General features: G+C 35.1%; 3 protein-coding genes across 3 annotated transcripts; 1 reads left to right on the top strand and 2 right to left on the bottom strand.

The window, feature by feature from the left end:
• Positions 1–516: 516 nt before the first annotated feature.
• On the bottom strand, positions 517–1,492 carry LOC105127841 (glycine-rich protein 2-like). The gene has a single exon (XM_011029289.1). The coding sequence runs from the start codon at positions 1,125–1,127 to the stop codon at positions 579–581; it is 549 nt and encodes a 182-aa protein (XP_011027591.1). The 5' UTR covers positions 1,128–1,492; the 3' UTR covers positions 517–578.
• Positions 1,493–4,873: 3,381 nt separating this feature from the next.
• LOC105127840 (flavonol synthase/flavanone 3-hydroxylase-like) lies at positions 4,874–13,528 on the bottom strand. The gene is made up of 4 exons (XM_011029288.1): positions 13,014–13,528; positions 12,081–12,408; positions 11,637–12,002; positions 4,874–4,884 (listed from the first exon to the last, which is right to left on the bottom strand). Exons 1-3 carry the CDS (start codon positions 13,472–13,474, stop codon positions 11,790–11,792), a joined length of 1,002 nt encoding a protein of 333 aa, XP_011027590.1. The 5' UTR covers positions 13,475–13,528; the 3' UTR covers positions 4,874–4,884; positions 11,637–11,789.
• Positions 6,125–10,244, top strand: LOC105127839 (UPF0695 membrane protein C977.11/PB8B6.06c-like). Its single transcript, XM_011029287.1, has 6 exons — positions 6,125–6,553; positions 6,735–6,818; positions 8,035–8,133; positions 8,822–9,014; positions 9,176–9,591; positions 9,919–10,244. The coding sequence occupies exons 1-6, from the start codon at positions 6,185–6,187 to the stop codon at positions 10,135–10,137; spliced, it is 1,380 nt and encodes a 459-aa protein (XP_011027589.1). The 5' UTR covers positions 6,125–6,184; the 3' UTR covers positions 10,138–10,244.
• Positions 13,529–15,885: the final 2,357 nt, after the last annotated feature.

The raw sequence follows: 15,885 nt of genomic DNA, 5'->3' as shown, positions 1-15,885 counted from the left end.
TTGGGATATTAAGACCACACACACGATACCCTTCAGGGAGTGGCTGGTCTAGCCCCGGGGGAACTCCAATCTTAGCAAATCCATTTTCAACCTTTCATAGGCCACCAAATTTTGGATAAGATTGCATGAATTCTAGCCATAAAATAAAGAATATGCATAGTCATCCGTTCACCAAATACTTATGACTATTAAGATAAAAAGTGCTATCTGATCCACAACAGAGAGATCCAAAAAAGAAGAAGCATGCCATCACTTTCAAATAGTGGCTATCACATTCACGCCCCTATAATATTTATCCAGCTTTAAATTAGGGTTAAAATTAACCGATAAAATGTGATCCATTGCATGTTAAACATAACCGATAAAAAAAGAACCTATATCTTACCCAAACAATACCAACATTACCAAATAAATATATATATATATATATAAAAAAACACCCAATTAACAGAACAGGAAGCAATTCTGTTCATCTTCTATGCAGATTTGCATCCTTAATAAATGGGGATCATTGACTGAAAGAATTACTGAAAAACACCGCAGTCGTGTGATCATTGACTGAAACCACCGGCATTCTCTCACTTGTTATCAGCATTAGGACAGTCTCTCGCAAAATGCCCTTCCTCTCCACAATTATAGCATCGACCACCTCCACCACCACCAGAATATCTCCTGCCTCCACCGCCACCGTATCTCCCACCACCACCGCCACCTTCATAACAATCCCTTGCTAAATGACCGTACCGTCCACAATTAAAACAAGCACCACCGCTACTTCCGCTGCCGCCATATCCCCTACCCCTAGAGAGGCCGCCTCTCTCATAACCGCCGCCTCGTCCCCTTCCGCTGTAGTACCCTCTCCCGCCACCTCCACCTCGGCCTCCACGAGGAGGACGGCGAGGTCTGGAGACGCCCACGACATCAGCGGCCTTGGTGCGGCCGTCTTCTCCTGAACCGACAGAGAACTCCACAGGCTGTCCGTCGGAGAGGGTACGAAAGCCGTCGGATTGGATCGAGCTCTGGTGGACGAACAGATCCTCTCCGCCGTCATCGGGAGCAATGAAGCCAAAACCTTTCTGTGCGCTGAACCACTTGACCGTGCCAGTGGATCTCTTGGTCTCTGCCATGGAAATGACTTCCAGAAGAACCCAGAAGGTTGTCACCTTGGTTTGAGCTTGCAGTGGCTGAATGTTTGCGTTAGTGCATGTAGTATGGCGTGTGCTGTGTGTTAATGAGCGTCAGAATTTGGGGTTTTATGAGTTTGTAAAGCAGGACCCAGTTGTTGTGAGGTCGGATGATCTGGAGGGGATTCGATTGGCATATGTACATACGGTTGATAAGGGTTTAGTGTTTTATCCAATCTTGTTTTGACCACTCATATGGGGTGGCCAAGTGGGGGCTTTTCTTTCAATCCCTTTGTGCTTGATTGCCCAACCCTCAAAAATAGCCTCTCATTGTACACGTCAAGTCATCGCCACCAAATAATGAAAACAAATTAATTAAAGAATGGTTATTGGCCACTTTTCTTGTATGAAAAATATTTAATTTTTTTAGCTTTGCCTGTGCATGTAATGAAAATAAAAGACAGAAATATATAAATTGCTTAACAATTCTTCTAGCTAAATTAGTTTAGTGTAACAAAGCAATATTTGATACTTGATCTTATTTGAATTCTATATTGGTGCATTGACCTTGTATGGTGAGTTGCTTGAAGGTTAACAAGCTCTCCGTGTTAAAGGCTCTTTTCATTTAACGATAAAAATAAATGTTGGGTGTTCATATATTGAATATCCTCGTGTTTTCATTACGTGCATGAAAGGTCATGTTGTCGTTAAGATTTTACAATGTGATTTTTGATAGAAAGATTAATTAGTATTTGAATAAAGTAAGCTCTTTCCTAGGTGCTATTTGTTGGAAAGCTGGAGAGTTGGGCCGGGGGGGTCTCTATATTTTTATATAGCGACTCTCTGCGATGTCATGATGCGCGCATTCTACAATTTGTTCATTAAATCATTCATTGTTATCAGTTAATATGGCTTTGATTCATGAATTCTTGGTTTTAACTAGCAGGATGTTTCATTTTGGAGAGGTTGTTAGATGGAAAGGCAACATCATCAACAGATCATGCTGGGGATGTGAAAGAGACGGACAAATATGATGAACAAGGGCAGACTAAAAAGTATGATGATCATCTGACACCAGCTGGGAAGCGATATCACCAGCGATGGGGAAAAATTGATCCCCAGAGGATGGCCTGAAAATCTCATCGCAGGAATTCAATGAATAACTAGCGAATCCAAGTGAGCATATCACCACATTCCTGAAGTGGGACCTGGTTAGTTTGTTTCTATAATTTGTGAGTTTTATACACTTTTTGAAGAACTGGGAACAATAAGCTTTCATCAGTTAAAGCCATGCGTATTGATTGAAATCATGACGTTTGTCAGTTATTTGTAAGTTTTAAATCCCGTCTGCTTTACTGTGATGGTTTGTGCAAGGAGCTTTCTTTGAAACTTTGGTTTGGTCTGTGGGCATTTAAATGAACTCTGCAACAAAGATCAATGCACAGTTTGATGTCTCACCAATTGGATCTTTGCCTCTGTAGAGCTATCCAAAAAATTCTATTCAGTTTTGGAAAAAATCCCAAATCACTAAAAATTTCAGCCAGTGGATTCCCAATTTCTTATTTACGAGTTGTTTCTTGAATGAGTGTGCTTTTTAGTTCATAATGCTTCGCGGTTGGTTGGCCTGGATTTAATAAATAAATAAATAAAATTTATTGGTTCAAACTTGATTAATTAAAATAACATAAATAAAAAACACGAAAATAATAAACAAATTAAAGGAAAAAAAATGATAACATAAAAAATATAAAAAAAAACTCTACCCAAGTTCATTTGAATCAGCATGCGAAATTTGAAAGCCAGGGCTACTACCACTCCACAACAGCAACATAATTAACCTCTCTCAGGGCCACGTACCAATTTTGTTTGCGAATAACGTAGGAGCCCTTGTTGGTGAGAAGAAAGACAGCCACAACCAAGATTTACAAGTGAGTTAACACGAGTGGGTTAGCACTTGGTGCCTGCAGAGATTGGATGCGAGTTCTTGGGCCATTGAACTTCCATTCAATTATCACGCATATCGACTTATTTTGTTACTTTAAGGAAACATGTCGTCCTCATTTTTTCAAACTCGATATTATTATCAAGTCCAGCCCCGTAAATCGGAGGTTGTCTTCGGGGCATATTCATAAATTTTGATACAAACGAGTCGCATGAAAACTTCAAGGAAGCCCACATCGAATGCCTTCTATTGGGCCTATATTAGAGACCATGAGCTATGAATGGAATCAATGTCTATGCTAGCAGGGTAATTATTGCAGCACCTAGAGGCGTTCCAAAAAAAACATCTTAGCCAAATTTGATTTTTTTTAGAATTATATGTTAATTGTTTTGATGTGTTGATATAAAAAATATTTTTTTAAAATAAGAATATTATTTTTTTATATTTATCAAGTAAAAAATATTTTGTTCTATAAATAAGAGTTGTAAATAGCCATTAACATCCCCAGCGTGGGGCCGTGTCTATATATAAATCGCCGCAAAAATTAACGGCAACAGCTGTTGCACCGTCTGACCCTCCATAACTATCGTTTTCTTCTTCTTGTTCCGTTTTCTTTTTGCCGTCAGGTCTCGTCTCATGATCCTTGCATGAACATTGCTCTTATCAGTTGAAGTTTACTTTAACGTCAAAAAAGGCCATGGAAAGCAAGCTGCACTTTATAGATGAACTTTTAGCAATTTCATTTGCTGTTAGAACTTAAGCAGAGTCAAATCAGTGTGGGGCTCTGCATGCCTTTTATTATATTATATATTTTGAGTGTGGTTTTAATTATTTTTTAAAGTATATTTTATTTTAAAATATATTAAAATATTTTTTATTTTTTAAAAATTATTTTTAATATTAATATTTTAAAATGATTTGAAAACATAAAAAAATATTAATTTGAAGTAAACATAAATTTTTTAATTTTTTAAAAAATATTTACAAATAATGCATAAAATTATTGAAGTCTATGCCAAAACAAATAAATAAATTATTGAAGCGCACGTGGCTGATACTGATAGTGACAATTCCCTTTTGGTTTTTTAGGACTTAGAAAGTACAGTTAGCTTTTATCGTTTAGCTAAGATGTTGGAACTGATGTAAGATAAATTCTCACAATCCCCTCTTTGGTTTTTTAGTACTTAGAAAATACAATTAGTTTTTATCGTTTAGCTAAAATGTGGGTACTGATGTAAGATAAATTCTCACAATCCCCTCTTCTTTTTTTCAGTACTTAAAAAATAAAATTAGTTTTTATCGTTTAGCTATAATGTTGCTATCCCCTCTTTGGTTTTTTAGGACTTAGAAAGTACAATTAGTTTGTATCGTTTAGCTATAGTGTTCATGCCGATGTAAGATAAATTTGATTAAATTCCGCAATTAACACACAAAAAAAAAACCAATAAATAAATATAGGAGCAAAATTTTTTAGTGAAATAATATAGTTATTTTTAAGTATAACAAAATAATTATTACATTTTAAAATAATGTTATTTAGTAAATATTATATTTTTAAAACATGATAGAGTAACACTGCGCTATTTCTTTCTTAATCAATTGACTAATTTATAATGATTAGTAAAATTACTTGATTGATTTTAAAAATAACATGAAAAATCTTGAAATTGTCAAAAGCGAGGTTTCTTGATGAGATTTTTAATATCTAAAGAACTGACGGTCCGCTTAGCGATACATTGGCTGCTATAGAGGAAATGACCTCTAGAAAATTCTGTAAAAATTTGAGTATGATCTAAAGGTTAAATCAAAAGTTATGACCTTTTTAAGCTATTGTTATAATATGGCACAACAAAACCGTCTTTTGGGCCTTAACTTGTTTTAGTTGTCTATAAATACATCTGCTAGGCGGGGATGATCATATTTGGTTTTGTTCGGTTTTTATAAAAAAAATAATCAAATCAAAATTAAAAAAAACTGAAATCGAACCGAAACCTGTCCAAACTAACTGGTTCCGGTTCAGTTTGGTTTTTTAGGATAAAAACATGTTTAAACCAGTTTGGCTTGATTTTTTCTGATTTGGCTCGGCTTTTTTCTGGTTTTTTTGGATTGGGTTCGATTTGGTTTTTCTGGTTTCATGCTTATAAAACCGAAATCAAACTTAACTGGTTGGTTTTTTCAAAATTTTAATCCATTTAATTGATTTTTTTATGGTTTGGTTTTTTCGGTTTTTTTTTTGTTTTCTCGGTTTAATCTATTTTTTAAATTTTTTTGCTCATCCCTACTGCTAGGCCATCCATATAATTTATTTGAGACAAATTCTCATTTATATACGGCAGATTCACACTTGACTACTCAAAATCGCATATTAATATGCGAAAGATAACTTTTTGACATTTTTATTTTTTAGTCTACAAGTTATATATATATATATATATATTAAATTTTAAAACATATTTGGAGAATTTTTTTATAAAATTATAATTTTTGTGTAAAATAAACAAGTAATTAATATAACTAGATATAACCGGTCTAGTTAAGGCTGAATATTAGAATTTGACATATCTTGCTTTTAAAGCACAATTGGGTCAAGTTGTGCTATTTCACTAATTTTTTTAATGATATTATCATGTTAGATTTTTATGTTTTAAAAATATTTTTTTAAAAATTAATATATATATATTTTTTAAATAATATTTTTTTAATTTTTTTAAATTATTTTAATATGCTTACATCACATCTTGTCGAATCTCTTACGCACTACTTTCTATTGTCAACCTTACTATTTTGATGGAACGCATAAATCTTCATGTTTGATGAGGTGATTGACGGCCAATGTGGTCATGCTGGTCGTGAGATTAGATTTGCCCACGGATTTCTTTTAATTTGTTTATAAAGTCGTATCCTTCTTTCTGATCTTGCTTATTATATTTTTATTTTGATATGATTGCAATTATTTTTTTTTATAAACAATTGCTAATCTCGTCAACCTCTTCTATGTCAGCCTTTACATCACATCTTGTCGTTTCTCTTGGTTTTACATTATGTGGTCAAAACGTTGTTTATGCCAATCTTGTAGTTATTGTACTGGAACGAATTCTTGCAACTTGGAGTTGGAGTCATGGATCATGAAACTATTGAGGCGGAACCCGATCTGAGTGGTTCATTTTGCCAGACAAGCAGTGTGGGCTCTCCAGTGACTCAACGCTCTTTAAGTTTACCACGCAGCTTATCATTCGAGGTAGATGATGATACTGAAAGTGAAAATGTATCAGAGACTGGTAGTGGCAGCATCAGGTTATCCATTGACAAGGGATTAGAAAATGAAATGGCGGTTCCCATTTCAGAGGACATTTTATTACGATCCCATGGGTCCCGGACTCACGATTCCACAGCCTTGAATACTAGATCCCCAGTGTCACTTTTGCCAGGAGAAATCTTATCTCCTATATCGATTGATGTGTTGGTCTGCTCCGAGGAAAAACAAGAAGTGAGAATTCATTTGATCATTTGCATGAATTTCATTATTGTTGACAGGATTTGTTTGGTTTATTGCCTCATGAATAGGTTTCTATCTTTAGCGACTGTTTGTCAAATGATACATGATCAAACTTCCAGTACCTGTCCATGTTTGTTTATCTGATAATTCTATTTCTTGCTGCTAAATCCAGGACAGAGAGAAAGCATTTGCGTTGCCACCATTACTCGAGTATATGTCCTGTCTTGTGTATCTGGCAGTTTTTGGAATTCTTGGGGTAATATGCACAACCTTTTCTTTTTACTTTCTGAAACTTTAAAATGGCACTAGAAAAGGTAACCTAACTCCAGCGATTTTTTTATCCTGTAAAGTTGGATTCTGGTGCTTTTCACCTGTTTTCTTATGTGTTACTTTTGTTGGGTTTTTTTTGGCAGTTTTGTCAAGAATACTTGCTTCTGCATTCCCTGCTAGCATTCTGGTGCTAGAAACACTGACCCCCTAAAATCTTAGAAGGCCAATGGTATTTTTATGGAAGCTAATGAAATTTCTTCTATAACTCCATTATTACCATCGCTTATAGTTTTCAACGCTCACATGACCACTTGAAAAGAATAGAATCTGAAATTGAAGTCGTATAGCCTCATGGAAATTGTTACATAGTACGCTAGATCAAGAACATGAGAACATGTCCTTTGCTTGACATAAGTGGTTTTGGAAAGTGGTGCTCTCTAGTCATCACTATAAGGAGTGGGTATCTTTCAAGTGGGATGATTAATCCTAGGAAGTATTGCTTTGGAAACTAGCTGGATGAAATTTGTGATGCATCTAAGAAAACTTTATTATGCCTTTCTTTGCAGATAACCCAAAAAAGGATTTTGATTCCGTAAATTGATAGTAAGAAAACTTTATAATACCTTTCTTATGCTTTTGCTAATTTCATTTACTTAAAACAGTCTATATTGGTCAGAAGAGGACTCGTTGAGGTGAGTGATTTTTACAACTGCTGTATCTTTTGCTAATCTAACAACAGAGTGTAATCTATTCCTTGAAAAAGGCATCCGGCAGTCATGTTCTTCCATTAGTTACTAATATTCTTGCACGCAAGGATCATCTTGCTCTACTCTATTTGTGGAGTTTGCAGAAGAGTTCTAATCTGATTTCGGTTGTTCCATAAATAATCTGAATCGATTTTAACGTTTAATACATAATTCCATCATCCTGAATTGGTTTTATATGAAAAACGTTGCGGCAGCCCCATAACCTATAAAGCAATGCTGCATTTAGGTTCTCTTTCAAATCGATTATCATGTTGCTTCCATTTCTTCCATTTGCCTTGTTTTTTGGTGATTGATGTAGGCATTAATTATTGTGCTTGATCGGAGTGCACAACCAAAAAGAAAATTTGCTCATAGTTGGGGAAGGGGGCACTTTAAGGGTTGCATGCGGATTAATATGAAAAAAATACTAATGTTCTGGCATGGCATAATTTGCAGGTTTTAACAAGGTACATGCTACAGAAACTCTTGCTCCCTGCTGTTGCTGTGGTGATAAGTGACAACTGCCCGCTATATCTTGAACTACCTTTCAATATGGTCTCTCTCTCACACTCACTCACTTAGATAACACACAGATCTTGCATCTCATCATTTTTATGTTTAAAGTAGAGATCATTCTATCCATAAGCTATCTAGCTTGTTTTGAACAGAAAAGCAACATTTTTCGCCAAAGAATATCTTCGTAGCTTTTAGGAGGCTTTTCATTCAATTGGTTCCTTGTAATGCGTACTTTGGTTTCATAAGGATTCATGAGGTTTTGATTTGGTTGGATCAAGAGTTTCCTGAAATAAGATTAACAAAAATATAACTGGTTGATTTTGTTATGGTATAAAAATGTCATTACTCATTGCTCATCATGGAACTTAAACAGGATGATTCCAATTCTAAAAACGACCCTGGTATTCCCATATTACTGGATTAATTGAATCTAAGAGGTTCTTGATATTGTTTGGAAAAGTAGAGTTATTAGAGTTTGATAGATTCAACTGTCATGTAATTTGAATTTTGGGGTTTCTGTGGTGAAACTCCACTGCATTAGAATGATCCAGAATTAGAGCTTGTTCTTGTGGTAACTGGCACTCAGTAAGAATACCACAACTTGTCTGTCACCTTCAAGATGCATGGATTAATAAATTATAATGTTTCAATAATACTTTGAGGACTCTGTTCTTTCAACTTCGAAAAACGAAGTTTATTAACTTATGAGTAATGTGTGCTCTTCTAGGTTGGTTCGTTCTTGATGGGATGGTGGGGTGTTGTTTTCAGAGGAGATATATCCAGAGTGTCTGAATATTTGGCTATTGGATTAACCACTGGTTACTTAGGAAGTCTTGCAACTTTCAGTGGTTGGAATCAGAAAATGCTTGAACTCAGTGTTGATGGTCATTGGGTGTTTTCTTTTGTTGGCTTTCTCATAGGTAATGTGGCTCTCTCAAAGGTAAGGCGTAGGTTAAGCGGCGTATAGAAACTCAACTATTGCTCGTGTATGTGACTGTTAAAATTTTAATGGCAGACAAACATTGTCTGTGCCTGATCATTAGAAGGTAAACGGCTAATTTTTCCTTGTGTATCTTTGCAGGGTTATTCCTTGCAGCATACGCCATAAAATTGGGTATTGGTACAGCCAAATGTTTCAAGTCATTTCTCGGAAGGTCAAACAGAAGTGCATGCTTAGCCAGTTGGAGGGTGGACAACCGCTATCGTCATATACGAGTCCTGATGGTATTGGTGGTAATATTAGGCCTTTTATGGAGCGTGAGCTTGGCAATGCTCAAGAAAGAGTATAACCACGAGGTCCCCGACAGTGGTAGGGTTCAGCTATGGCTGGCTTGCATAGTTGCACCCCCAGGGGTGTGGATCAGGTGGTTCTTAGCACGGCTCAATGGGCGTGGGTTAGGGAAGGCGGGTTCTCTGAAATGGGTTCCATTCGGAACCCTTATTGCCAATGTGTCCGCAGCTTGTATCACAGCAGCACTGACTACTGTGAAGAAAGCGGTATGATTTTATTGCTCTCCCAACCAAACTTAGTTTCCCCTCCTACTTGCATGTGCTATGCCTTCGCAAGTCATTTATTATTATTATTATTATTATTATAGCCCTGGCTAATTCTATTTCTACATTATGGAGGTCTAGTACCACAGTCTCAACTTTCAGGGCAGGCGTGAATCACGCTTTGTTTATTTCCGCTCTAAATTCTTATTTTCCTTAATTGTTTTAACCCCAGTGATGATACCATCCTTATTTAGCTCGAGTAAGTTTTAGTAAGAATACAACTTCATAAATTGTGTGTTTTTTGAAAATTTTGATGGTTGGGCGATGCAGGTGCATACCAAAACCTGTGATACTATTTCAACAGGCATGCAGTTCGGATTTTTGGGTTGTCTAGGTACTGTTTCTACCTTCATTGCCGAGTACAATGCCATGGAAGAAAGCCAGAAAAACTGGAGAGCTTATGCATATGCCCTGATGACAATAGCTATCTCATTTGGCTTGGGGATCCTCATATACTCCGTACCTGTTTGGACTAGGGGATACAAATAGCAATGTCAGCTTACTTTTAAATCTCTCTTTTGGATGCTGTCTTACTGTATATTAATTTTGACATGATGTAGAAATTTGACTCTTGCTTAATAAAGGTCTATTGTTGTATGGAAATATAGTTGTAGTTTATTTTTTAAAATATTTTTTATTTAAAAATTTATTAAAATAATATATTTTTATTTTAAAAGTTTAATTTTTATATTTATGTATTAAAATGATATGAAAATATTAAAGAAATATTAATTTAAAAGAAAAAAAATTAATTTTTTTAAAATATTTTTGAAACATAAAAACAAACAGAGTTGACCAAAAAAAACTATCGAATAACCTCTAAATCATAGTTATCAAACCCGATCCAAGGATTAATCCTGTTAAGGGATTGAGTCCCGGGTTTCATGTGTCAACCCAGATCAACCCGAATTAACCTGAATATTAAAGTATATATAGACCAAATAAGAAGAATTTAAAAAATAATGTCAGCTAAGCTAAGTTTTGAAAGGGAGTTCTTATAAATTCAAAATGAGAGTGAATATATAGTTACACATTCAAAATGAAAGATATCTAAACTAATTCAATAAATAAAGAGAGGTTGATTGTCTCTATTATATTATGTCAAAGAATCATCTCAATCCAATAACTTAAATTGTTAGATGAGATCCTAGGATATAATTTATATTATTCTCTAACATATCCCTTCAAGTGAAAACATTTGGGCTTAAAACTTGTACAAATCCATATTAATTTATACTTAATTTTTACAAAATAAATAGGGATGAAGAGATTCGAACTCGTAACCACTAGGTCATCAAGGTTCTGATATCATATCAAAAAATCATATCAACCTAATAGTTTAAACTGTTAAGTGATGTCCCAAAATATGATTTATATTATTCTCTAAAAGAACCATCTCAACTCAATAACTTAAGATATTATTCTCTAAGAGAATCATATAAACCTGAGAGCTTAAACTGTTAGGTGAGATTCTAGGATATAATTTATATTATTCTTTAACTAATCCCCTCAAATGAAAGTCTTTTGGGCTTGAAATTTGTATAGGTTCACATTATCTTGTGCTTAATTTTTATCAATAAATAATGATGGTGAGATTTGAACTCTTGACCGCTTGGTAATTAAGGTTGTGATACATTGTCAAAGAATTATCTTAACCCCTGTCCAAGAACCATTTTAACCTAAAGGTTTAAACTATTGGATTGAATTAGTTACTTGGCATGGTATTAGAGTCTTGATGATCAAACGATCATGAGTTCGAATCTCATCATTTTTATTTATTTGATAAAAATTAAGCATAAAATCAAGTAAACCTGTGTAAGTTTTAAGTCTAAAGGGCTTTTATTTTAGGGATATATTAGAAAATAATATAAATCATATATTAAAATTTTACCTAACAATTTAAATTATTAGGTTTAGAAGCTGAAACTATTAGGTTAGAAATTTCTTTGAAAGTCTAAAACAAAGATGTATCACAATTACGCTAACACAAAGTAAAAATATTCGGCAGATTTCATATTATGTTCGCATGTTAACAGGAATTTTCTGTTAAAGTCATTAAAGGGGTAGATTCTCCTTGCAACACAATTACGCTAACACAAGAAATATAGAAAACGACACTCGTATCCTCCTCCTGAGTTCACCTATTGTGGAATCTTGTTGAGCTTACAATAGCAATAATCACCGTAATTCCTGGTCTTGTACTTGGGGGGATTCTTTTCATTAACGAGCTTTGGATGATGGCCTACAGCGAGGTCAGATGGAGGCTCCAAGAACACAGGCCATGACATTCTTGTCTTATCTTTAGTTACTGTGGTTCTGTGGAACACACTCTTATACTTCCCATTGCTCAAAATCTGTAAAAGGAAAGGGAATTGTTAGCAGATATAGTAATTAGCAAGCACTCAGAGCATTTAGTTTGGGGAGAGAGGCACCTCAATCTGGTCGCCGATGTGGATGACTAATGCATGTGGTATGTACTTGACACAATACCACTGTCCATCTCTGCAGGCCTGGAGGCCCTGAATATCATTGGGAAGAAGAATTGTTATGGAGCACATGTCAGTGTGAGCCACCACCCCAAGAGCTAGATCAGGACGTGGGCAAGGTGGATAGTAGTTTATTTTGAGAAGGTATGTCAGCTCATCTCCGCCCACAGCTTCTTTGAGTTCGTGCTCTTCAAGCCCTAAGTCTAACGACAGGCTCTTGAAGAGTTTGTCTACAACCCCGTGCAGATACTTTACGTATTCCTCGTTGGCTTCCCTGCAACGAAAACATGACACCCGCGAAACAAATTAACATTGCAATGTTTCTATTGATATTCTTGCCAGCACCAACTTTCTCCTTTGTTTAGAATCAAAATTGTTAGTTTTAAATGAACTTGCACAGAAGTCTAATTACATTGAATATCACGTGAATGCAGTAATCCTTTGTTTAGAATCAAAATTGTTAGTTTTAAATGAACTTGCACAGAAATCTAATTACATTGAATATCACGTGAATGCATTAATCCTCCTCCTTACATTCAAGAACAAAAACTACATTATGAATATATATAATCCTAAATTGTTTCTTAAAATTCTACACATACAGAGAAAGATGCCGTCATGTCGATTTGCCAATTAATGCTAAAACAATTTTTGAAACGAGAGAAACTAACACGTCTTATCTTTGCAAATTTTCTTCTCATTCCATGAATAGTTAGACTTTATTATGGTAGGTTGCTTGCTCATTTTTAAACCCTTCCGATTTTGTACGTTACCGACTTTGTAAAAAATGGTGAAATGTAATTATTCTAAAAAATAGATAAAATGGTGAACGGAATTAAGAAAAAAAATTGTAAGAGAAATTAACAAAAAGCTTCAAACCTGTATAGAGGTGGATTTTTTGGCCAGAACCGGTTATTAATGGCAGGAGGAGGCCATATCCTGTGGAATAAATGATCAACCCAACCTTTCTTGCCCTCTACTTCTTTTTGAAGAAAGGTTCCATATCCTTCAATAGACTTAGCCCCTGGTGGCTTGGCATAGAGTTCCTTCTCTGCTTGTGGGAGCTCAAAAAAGGCTCTACCCACACTCTGAAACTTGCTAATGACCTCACTCGGTATGCCATGGTTCACAATTTGGAACATGCCCCACTCCCGGCTAGCATCAGCGATCAAACGGGTGATCTTTTCCTCATCCGGGTCGCTTACATCGATGACGGGGACATCAAGGTTGACCCCATGAACGGTGGTGATTGCAGGTTGCTCATGCTCAGATCTGATAAACGCTTCCGGGATTGTTTCTTCGAATGTAGATGCAATGTTTTGTACTCTTTCTGTCTCCATCTATTATTTTTCAAATAAAAATGGTTAAAGAGACTTCAAGGCTAGCTCCTTCTCTCCGAGCTATACATGCATATTTCATAGGTTCTCCCTCGGTTTCTTTTACGAGTTTTTAACAATTAATTATTATTACGGAAAAAAAGCCTAGCTCGTAGGGCAGCCATTAATTACAATATGGAAGGTTATCTATATATATATAAAAGGGGGCAAGTGCCGCTTTCAAGGATCATCCCAAATTTAGAACGGGCAATAAGTGACAGCTCCCGTATTGACTTCTCATGGTTTGAGAATGGCGCGTTGATTGTCCAAAGGATTCATTTTTGCTCTTTCCATTAACTGACACGCACCCATTGCCTCATTTTGACTTAATTTAGACTTGTAGAACTAGCATGATCCTTGCATTTATTCTGTTTTTCAGTCTTCTGCTGATTGACCTGAAGCTGCTTCTCATTTTTCTTACAGATGAGTGGATTATTGCCAGTATAAAATTTTGTGTTTTGCCTCTTCTTGGTATATTTAATGCCACTATGTGGTGGTCTCTATGCTGTGGAGGGTTTTATTAAAAGATGAAATGACGCACACATGTCTGATGGTTGAAAACCTGCATATTTTAAAGTTTAAATGAAATCAAGCAATAAATTAATACATATTCAGTGATGAATCTTATCGAGAACACCCTGTTCATGCTGATCATGTCACTGGAACAGGCCTCATTAGGGTTTGCCACATATCAATTTTGTCATTAATATTGTTTGCTATATCTTCGCTAAGGCAAGGCAATAGTAGTGTATTTTTATTTTTATTTTAGTTGTATTACTCTTTGTAATGCTATCATTTCTTGCAGACTAATTATATCTCCAGGTGTGAAATCTATTATATATATCAAAAGCAAGTAGTTCCGAAGCTGATCTTCTGGTTGAACCTGGTGATCATTGAGTATCTTTTGGGGATTTTTTTTTTTTTTAGTTCAGGGAGGCATGCATGGTGATGCTGTCTCATTGAATTTGCTTTTTCTTTGTTTCTATGAATATGCTGCGCTAGCTGATGCATGGAGAGCTATCCCTAAAACAAAGCAATGATATATATAGAAGTAGAGTCCATGAGATGCGCTGCTGCCGGACTAAAAATTTTTTACATGCAGACAAATAATAAGATCTACAAAATTCTCTATTGATATTATTAAATGTAATTCATTGTATCAGTTCTCTGGTATGATTGTTAGAGTTAAAAAAAAATAGGATAAATAATAAAAGTATAATTTAATTTTAAAAATATTTTAATAATAATTAATTTTTTAAATAATATTAAGATGATGACCCATTACATCAATTTGAATTAACTAAAATTAACTCATCAAATCCATAATCTCCGTGATCTGAAATAAACTCCATTAAATTTATAATAATACCTTTTATTTAATTATATAACTCATGGGTCCTCTCAGGCAATAACTTTTTTAATTAAAAAAATATTAATTAAATATTAAATGATATTATTATTCTTTATCAAACCAACAATTAACCAAAAGAAAGTGGCAGAAAGACCATAATATCCTTGATTCCATGATTTGATTTATTTAGCTCCAAGGGAATATTTGTAATTTAGCTGTATAAAAAGAGAAAAAGAGAGACTCTCCTGCCCCGACAATTTAATATTTGTTTACCTTGGTTTTTTTACTGTTTATTAAAATATGAAATAGCAGGAACTACCCGGAACAAATCTATAAAGAAAAAATGTCTTTGGTAGTAAGGTTTTTCGGCAACGCCATAGATGTCATTTTACATGTACAGCCACGGTGAAATTACTAAATGCAAGGAAATGCATGAACGGGCGGAGGAGAGGGATAGATTTTATTATTACAAAGTTCTGCTGGCAAGGGTGTAGGATTAAGAGTCTGGAGGGAGTCCTTCTGCTGATCATTCCACATATCCCGAAGGATTAAAAGTTAATTTAATCGCAGTCGCATCTGGTCTTAAAATTGCTGTATACTATCTACAATCATATGCTATTTCATGTGCACCCTTGAAATCATGAAGTCAAGTGACATCGATTTCAAACAAGATAGCTTGAAGTAACCGTGAAGCAACTGGCATGACTTTCTCTTCGGAAAGACCCAGGATATAATTTCTGAAAATGAAAATTTAACGCCACGTGACAGTTATGTACGACTACTAAATGGATAGTGTGAATGCTGAGCAACTAAAATGGTGAAACGGATGGGTATCCAGAAAAATAAATACATAAGGTTCCACTATTTACGACAGAAATCACAGAAGGGCTGTTGTGCATGGAATTAAAGCCTCTCGTCACAAACAACGAAAAACCATCTGTTACTCTCGTAATAAAATGAAAGCATTTCCAGGACAAGCTACGTTTTCCCTCATAGATTAAAATGCATTTCCTGGACACAGTAA

Source organism: Populus euphratica, unplaced genomic scaffold (genome assembly GCF_000495115.2).
Source record: "Populus euphratica unplaced genomic scaffold, PopEup_1.0 scaffold93.1, whole genome shotgun sequence".
Lineage (NCBI taxonomy): Eukaryota > Viridiplantae > Streptophyta > Magnoliopsida > Malpighiales > Salicaceae > Populus > Populus euphratica.
The sequence above is the reverse complement of the archived record's forward strand: the minus strand, read 5'-3'. Positions and strand labels throughout refer to the sequence as shown.

Coding starts and splice junctions, on each gene's coding strand:
- LOC105127840 (XM_011029288.1), bottom strand. CDS start 13,474: ATGGAGACAGAAAGAGTACAAAACATTGCATCTACATTCGAAGAAACA. Junction 12,409..13,013: donor AAAAATCCACCTCTATACAG/GTTTGAAGCTTT, acceptor TTTTCGTTGCAG/GGAAGCCAACGAGGAATACG. Junction 12,003..12,080: donor ACATCGGCGACCAGATTGAG/GTGCCTCTCTCC, acceptor TTCCTTTTACAG/ATTTTGAGCAATGGGAAGTA.
- LOC105127839 (XM_011029287.1), top strand. CDS start 6,185: ATGGATCATGAAACTATTGAGGCGGAACCCGATCTGAGTGGTTCATTT. Junction 8,134..8,821: donor TTGAACTACCTTTCAATATG/GTCTCTCTCTCA, acceptor GTGCTCTTCTAG/GTTGGTTCGTTCTTGATGGG. Junction 9,015..9,175: donor TTTTGTTGGCTTTCTCATAG/GTAATGTGGCTC, acceptor GTATCTTTGCAG/GGTTATTCCTTGCAGCATAC.
- LOC105127841 (XM_011029289.1), bottom strand. CDS start 1,127: ATGGCAGAGACCAAGAGATCCACTGGCACGGTCAAGTGGTTCAGCGCA.